Source organism: Kwoniella shandongensis, chromosome 6 (genome assembly GCF_008629635.2).
Source record: "Kwoniella shandongensis chromosome 6, complete sequence".
Taxonomy (NCBI): domain Eukaryota; kingdom Fungi; phylum Basidiomycota; class Tremellomycetes; order Tremellales; family Cryptococcaceae; genus Kwoniella; species Kwoniella shandongensis.
In genome coordinates, this window is record NC_089292.1 from 343130 (window position 1) to 351004 (window position 7875).

A 7875-nucleotide genomic window follows, 5' to 3' on the forward strand; every position below is an offset into this window, starting at 1 on the left:
CCTTCTATACCGCACTTGCCAATCTTCGATCGCACTACATGATATCCAAACGGAGCTGTGACCCTCCAGTGCATGCCGTGTGGATCGATAACGAATATACAGCAATCATGAAAGATACGAAAGAACTGATCACGATCGACAACCAGATGAGACACACTCATACCCCTTTCGAGGAGTTCTTCAGGTCAGGTGTCGATGCGAAGTTTGCCGGTGGACACAGTGTTTCTAATGAAAATCAATCGGAAGGCGCTTGTTGATGGTCAGTAACTTTGATGGCTTCGTCGTATGACTTAGTGAGATGCCCGTGATGCGATATGGATAGGTGCAAATGCATTTCGGGTGGGAGCAGAGTGGCACCGCCTAAAGATCGACGTAGCTCAGATCTGACGCCTTCCATGCAGGCGTTGCTTTACACCGCTACAAGGTGCCTCCAACTGCATACTGCCGATTCTGTTTCGCCTGATCTCTCACACCGCACGTATCTTGGGGCGAAGTCCTTCCCTTAGATTCCCGAGCTCCCCTCCTAAGTCCTTTACCACCTGCACAGTGGAGGCCTACTCCTTGAGGAGCAGGGCGAGACATCAAAGGTGGGCCATTGTGAGACGCGTTACAGAAAGATCCTTATGAAAGGATATCGTGATGTCGTCAGGTATAACAAAGCAGTCTCGCATGTTCTGTAGCCTGGAAATATCGATATAGAGATACTACTGAGTTCCAGTAGCATCCTCTTCTCGATTCACTTAACGATAAGTTCGCCACTACCCAACCCCACTCACACAGTCTAAATCATTCCTTATCTGCTCTGAGCGTCATAACATCTCTGCCACAGTAGAGCTTTAGCCTTGCCACCTGTCAAACATGCCTTCTGACAATTCGTCTCTATGTGACAGCAATTCCGGCCACGACAGCTGCTCTGAGGAATATGTTATTTTCGGTAAGTTTGCCGCAGAATCGGCGGCCCAATGCTCCTCGCTCTTATCTCGCTTCTTGAGCTGACATGACGTTGGTATGACAATCTTGACAGCTCCTGGTTTGCGGGAAGGGTACTTCAAGGCGGAGGAGAATATCCGATCGTATGCTAACAGTCACAAGAAGTCCAAAGCTGCGACAGACGAGCTCGAACATCTCCGTCGTTATTTCAGGTCGGGAAAGACGGATGACGGGGATGTATATCTCGTCGGAAAAGAAGGATGCTTTACTGCGTTAGAGCGAGCAAAGACATACTGGGATAACGACATTTCGAATTCCGATGCCGACGACGAGCATTCTGACACTGAAGGGGCTGCAAGTCGTTCCTGCGGTTTGACACGGTTCACCAGTCGTCACGCCTCTTCCAGTCTGAACAGGCGAGGCCAACGTTAGGCGTCCGGGCTTAGAGCCCCCAGGACTAGAAAATGATGTAGTCCGATGCCGGCGCTGCAGGACGATAGGCGGGATTGGTCCTTGTAGACAGAGTGTATTGTCATACAGTAGTGCCTTCAGCAGTATGCAGGGATATGAACGAATATGGATTCGCGAGAATGACTAAGAGATGCCTTACACTATCCCACTCTGGACACCCTTGGTGGAGCTCATCCTCGATGTCTTTGCGCTTCAGCTTCATACCGTCTGTTGTGAACGGGATGTCATGAGCATACTAAACCCGAGTTCACTTTCTACTGGCACGGGTCCAAAACGCAATCTCCTTCAGAGACCACGGGAAGTGAGAGGAACGGAGTTGGCGCTGTGGCGAGTATGCCACAGAAGATATCGCTGAAGTACTGAAGATCTGGTTCGCAGGATGGGACCCATCCTGATAACTGTACAAAGTCAGATGTATTTTGCTGGTGGGGCCGGTACTTCCGCCGAGATGGAATGGAGCGGAGCTTGGTGATTAGTGACATTTGTGGGTTACTGTACGACATACTGTAGTCCGATAATCATGGTATGACAGTCAAGGAAACAGCATCGATACATGACAGTTTGCGAACCAATTTGACCCCGCATACGTACTGTGGTCACTTATGTTATCCGAACCCTGTTGAGATTCCGGACATGCGCCACTCTCGCCGTTATGAGAGTCGACTACCATAGCGAATTGGACTATAAAGGACCAGCATCTTTAGGCAATCTCCTCGTCCCGGTCGGTGAGCTCATAATCCTGCCACCCGCTCCCTTAGGCTGTGGCAGCGAGACCACAATCTCGACGAGCAGTGAATTGCATCAAAGGGGAGCATTTCTCAAACACGTCACAGGAATACTCGATGAAAGGAACTTCCGGCGATGACAGAATAGAGGAGGTAATTTCATGTTCTGTAGGCTCAAATATCCCCTTATGGCATGGTACTCGACATCTTTCGCCACTGCACAATCCACATTCACATCATTGAGCTGGATTTCAACCCAAATTAGACCCTATCATAGAAACTTTCTACCCAGACGTCAGCTTGTTAATCTTCAACATGTCTTCCGACAAAGTTTCATCCACACCTACCAGTTCTGACCGCGGTAACGTCTCTCAGGAGTCCACAATTGAGGAAGTTGGTAAGTGGGCCTCGACTTCTTACAGACCGCTTCGCTTGATACCCTTTTTGGGGGCCCGTTCATGAGCTGAAAAAGCGCTGTGATCCCACTTTTGCAGGTTCAGATGTGCAGCAAAGGGTTTCGGATGCGGACTTCCATATCAGGGATTCTCTTGCTATGGATAAACCCGACATTGCCCAAAACGAGCTTGATAATCTCAAAGAGCACTTACGATGGACATCCATCGAAAACGGTAACAGAGTTGTTTTTCTTGGGAAGCCGGGATGGCCAAAGGCACTGGATCGTGCGGAGAAGCTCGTCGAGCGACATAAAAGCGATATTTTGGAGCCCAGGGCGGGAGGTCAGACGGTTTCAGAGCTGTCACACGATGATCGTGGTGGCGTCACAACGAGAGCAAGTGAGCGCAGGGTGCATTGGAGTACGTGATTTAGTGGCAGCGTTCACCCGATAGCAAATACCGTAGTTGCAGCGGGGAGGGGTAGACAGGTGGAGTGTTCCAAGTTTGTACAAGCACATTCGGCTCACGTATTCACTTCAGCAGTGCTAAGGCATGTAGCTCTGCGACAAATGAATCAGATACTATTTACCTTGCCCACCCTCTCCTCCTCGGTTGAGGTCATCCCCGTCACCACTCTGACCTCTCTCCATACTGCACGTTGTGGATCGCTTGACCCTAGAAGGAGTACTAGTGAACCGCCTTCTCGCCACCCTTGGCTTCCTTTAGTCCTCACAGCGACGAAAAAGCTTCGAGCAGAGGGTGAAGGAAACAAGGGTGCCTGGTTATGAGACGAGTAAGAGACACCGAGGCAACTAAAGAAATGAAAAGAAATTTGAAGCGCCGCATACATACTCTCATCATAATTCAGTCGCCACTTACGCTTATACACTCGTCCATGCGATATCGTCTTTCAAATCCTTGAATACATCAACCAGTCGGTCTGATAGCATCATTCAAATCCTGCCTACACTCTCACTCACTCTCACGCTCATACTCACACTCGTACCACGTCAGACATGGGATCTAAGCGAGCTGTCCGACCTACCGACACCAGGTCTAGCCTTAGCAGGAGTCTTCGTCCAGAGACTAATTACAGTGAAAGTATCGACAGTGAGTAATAGGCACACGCAGTTTCATGATTCCCTTCACCCTCCACAGTTGGTTGAGCTGACGACGTGAGAGCCACGGTGCTGAAGACCCAAACGACGTGAAACGCATCGTTGACGCCCATAGAGCTACAAATTCGCTCGCAATCACACGCAATTGTCCCGCAGTGGTCCGGGAACACTCGATATACAAGCGGGACCTCTTAGAATCGACCTTCAATTCTGATACAACCACCGAAGGTCAGACAAGTCAGACAAGATGGTGGGGGAAAAAAGGGTGGAGGGAAACGTTGAAGGAAGTAGAGAACCGCAACAGAAGAAACGGGAAGTACCTCCCCGAGCGTTCCGACACTAACATCCCTACCGATACTGTCGGACTTGTCGGCCGTGCAAGTACGACGAGTACCTTGGTTGGTGATGATACCACATCCATCTAGCTCTGACCTCGAGGTCATCCCCGATTCGTTTCTGAAGGGGTTCTATTTGAGGAAAAGAGTATACGGGAGGGAAGAGATTCGCGCTTCAGGCGGTGTTGAGAGTTACCGAGTCAGCTAAAAAGATTGATGCATGTGTCACTTGAACTTGAGAGCGCCGCTACATGCGAAGCATTGTAGGATACCCCACTACAGTAGTTTGAGGAATAGTAGGTCACCTTCCTACAGGAATTATACTACATACTGCACCTCCCCTACTGGTTGGAAGTGCCACACAGCCAGATGGTGCCAATTGACGTGACTGCCACCACGCACACTGTGGGCCGATGCCTGTATATTGCCCATCGCCACCTATCACACAGTCCAGCATCATGAATGATGCATTGGACAAAGGGCGCTCCAAAGAGTTTGGATAGGGAGAAGTTTGAAAGGACTTTACTGTGAAAGAAGATGAGGTTGAACCAACTCGATTGCCTCAGAAGCAAAAGCAACGGTCATACATGTATTCATGTGGCCGGCTTTTCTCTTCTCTTGTCAAACATATCGCGCTCCCTACAGCCCAAGCTACACTGATAGCTCTGAGCCACATGTACCACAGATTCAAGTCTTTGTGGCAAACTACCTCTAACCTGTCCGGGTCCAGCAAAGTGGTGGGACCTTGTACAAGATTCGATCAATACTTAGGGGGTAAGTGTGGCCGGGAGGTCAAGTCTGAATCACCTGTGGTATTTGTGTTGAATGATCCTTGATCTCAGATACGTACCCAGAATGGATCACCGGCATTGAGAAGGCTTTAAAAGAACAGGCGAAACAGCATCGCACGAGAGGAGACCAGGAAGCTGCGAAAATAACATTTGAGCACCTCACGGATCTCCAAGATCAATACAAGGTCGTGAGGTCGGGGCTGAAACGGGAGTGGTGGGGCACATGTAATACAGGTGATGTGTTGAACAAGGCAAGGCAACGGGTATTTGGGGACAGCCTTCCTCCCACAGAGGGGGACAGTTCAGCTACCGGTCCTGCATTTTCTAAGGTCAGCGGTTCTTCAGCCCTGATCCTAAGGGAGAAAATTAGAAAGCGAATGTCAGAGATGAAGGATCAGCCAGGGTCCTCAGAGGATATCAGAGTGCTGCAAAGCCAGCTGGATCATTTTGATACAGAGCTCAACTCTAGAGCAGGAAGTAGTCTGGACGAATTGTCCACCAGGTCATGGCCAGAGAAGCATGAGTTTCATAGGCATGTGAGAAAGACAGAGGCGTATCTGAACACAGATAGGGGGTCCAGTAACTCGAACCTCAATCGCTAGGAGACAGACCACACAGTGGTCAACGAGTTTGGGCTAAGTGGAGAATGGCAGTGAAGCTTAGAAGGGTGACAGTTTGTACACATAAGGGGTATTATATGGGCATTGTGGAGTATGGGAGCTAGGGCACGAAAGGTCCACACAGCCTTGTAAAGTCGTTGAGTTGAGTAGATTATGTTTATGTTTCTGAATCATTTAAATGGTCGATCTCCTTAGTCTAGTGAGCGCTCTACTCTTGGGAGAGCTTTGCCACTTCACTGGAAGAGCTCAGGCAAGCCCACCTGTTTCATGTATGCAAAACCTGGGGGGTAAAACTGAAAAGAACACGTTGAAAAGAAAGGGAGAAGAATCACATGGTATGGTGCACTCTGCGCCTTACACTTGCTACTTATATGTGATGACTCCTCACACCCTCATATCTGTCCCCATCCATACACAGTATTTGCATACATAGCAATTAACACAAACCAAACAAGCTCATTGTAATAACGCATTGCCTAGCCAGTGGCCAAATACGCTATCTGAGCATCACATCACACTACAAAAGGTCACGATAATCGGGATTCTGCTGAACCTCCCGATTCTGGCTATATATACCCGAGGATGTTGGTCTTGGTAGTTGTCATTCATGACACTTATATACATTGTTTATCTCTCCACCATGTGGTACAGTGAGACAAGCCAGATAGTCACCAAATCAGACCAAGGTACTCTGTTTGGAGAAGGGACAGAATACTTGTCAGAGGCGGGTCCGTTGACGGGCCTACGCGGGGAATACGGGTTACGAATAGTACAAAGTCCTGTACCGAATTGTACAAGCCGAATACCGAATGTACGAGACTTGGGGTTGACTGCCAGATCGCGGTATGGGTTCCACAGTAGTGAACTAGACAGAGGAATATACATTCGTCACAGGAATAACTATGTACGAGTCCTGTGCTCATGTATATAAGTACCAATGATGCCACAAGAACCGTGGGAACGATTAGTCAGTCGAATCGGTCATCTCCTACGACGGCATTCGCCGGGCCGATGTCGAAATGGTTCCCGTTGGCTGGCGAGTCGAACTATTCGGCGGCCGAGTCGAGCTGTCACGACATGAGTCGTTCGCTCAGTTGTACTGGGTCGTGACAATACTCCACTCGCTTCACCAGTAAGTGTACCACAGCGTATATGAGTACAGGACACATGGGGGATGGTGCATGTATTCAGGAGACCTTCTTCCCGGTAAATTGAATGCAAATGATTCATGGATGGGAGCTCGTACAGTTTCCTAGATGAGTGGAGTGTGTTCCAAATCATGTGTCGTCTATGGTCTTGCTCCCTACCTTACTGAGTCAATAGGTCCTCTAGCAGAGCATCCACAGGCTGCTTGGAGGGGTTGGTAGAATGCCTCACTGTGTCATGTTTGAGTTTTCCTTGGTCTTTGTCACCTATGTTGTCACGACCGTATACCGATAATCGCGAACATGCCACGAAACTCGTCGTAATTCATAAAACCTCGACGCGTTTATACGAACTTAGAACCATCACATCGTCGTACCGCGAATCTTAGATCTTTACCAATACATGTGAGTCCAGAATATGGCCTTTTAGCAATTGGCAACCGGGAACATGAACATAACCGAGAACAAGCGAGAATCGCAAAGGGATATAGGTGAAGGAACAACTGTAGTCAAGAGAACAAATCCCCAGCGATTCTCGATTTTAGTCTTCACCGTAGTACATGAACTTAGCCACCGTAGCCACGATCTTAGTAGTCACCCGATCAGTCTCGACTTAGCTGTATATATGTTATACCCTTAAGTCCATGACACACGCGAACTTCACATCTACAATACTGTTTTGGGTCGAATCTTGGTCATTGGCTGGTCGGTGTGACGCCCCTGACATATGTGTTTGACCATACAGCATAAAAAGGTGGGGAAATCTATAACAGGAGATGCAAGACAAAGGTTTGCTGACCTCCTCACGCAGAACAGAGAGGAGGACCATTGCAATGAAACAGGACACCAAAGGAGTGTATGGAGGCACGGCCAATGCCTGTCACAAGTCCCTGTGACTTCCCAGGTGGACCAACAAGTAGACTTGACATGACTTTACTTTTGATGCACATCATCCTCAAACTCACAATTTGCCACCCTTGACCTTTCTGACATCAAAAGTTTCTCGATCAATCTGTACACCTCCAGCATTGAACATGACACCAGGTGGTGAACTGCCAAAACGGCAAGTTCACATCAGTGACCGTGGTATCACACATGGAGAGGGCACAGAGTACTCCCAAGCCCACTATCGTGAGTACAGCTCTAATCATATGACTGTATGGTACACATCTACAGTGACCTACTCCAACAAGGGCTAATCTGTACTTGTGCTGTTTGTAACTAGCCAATTTCCTTGCAGACCGTCTGGCAACAATTGAAAAACTGAAGTCTTGCGGCTTCAAGACAGCCGAGTGGGAAGCACTTGAACGCAAAGTGAAGCAGAGGTTCTGTGAGGATGGCCTAG

General features: G+C 48.7%; 2 protein-coding genes across 2 annotated transcripts; both read left to right on the top strand.

Annotated features, from left to right (window-relative positions):
* Positions 1-858: 858 nt before the first annotated feature.
* Positions 859-1362, top strand: CI109_103446 (uncharacterized protein; the record flags this gene model as incomplete). Its single annotated transcript, XM_032005672.1, has 2 exons — positions 859-934; positions 1025-1362. The coding sequence occupies 2 exons, from the start codon at positions 859-861 to the stop codon at positions 1360-1362; spliced, it is 414 nt and encodes a 137-aa protein (XP_031860161.1).
* Positions 1363-2053: 691 nt separating this feature from the next.
* On the top strand, positions 2054-3309 carry CI109_103447 (uncharacterized protein; the record flags this gene model as incomplete). Its single annotated transcript, XM_032005673.2, has 4 exons — positions 2054-2126; positions 2392-2523; positions 2621-2920; positions 3065-3309. The coding sequence occupies 4 exons, from the start codon at positions 2054-2056 to the stop codon at positions 3307-3309; spliced, it is 750 nt and encodes a 249-aa protein (XP_031860162.2).
* Between the last annotated feature and the right edge of the window lie 4566 nt (positions 3310-7875).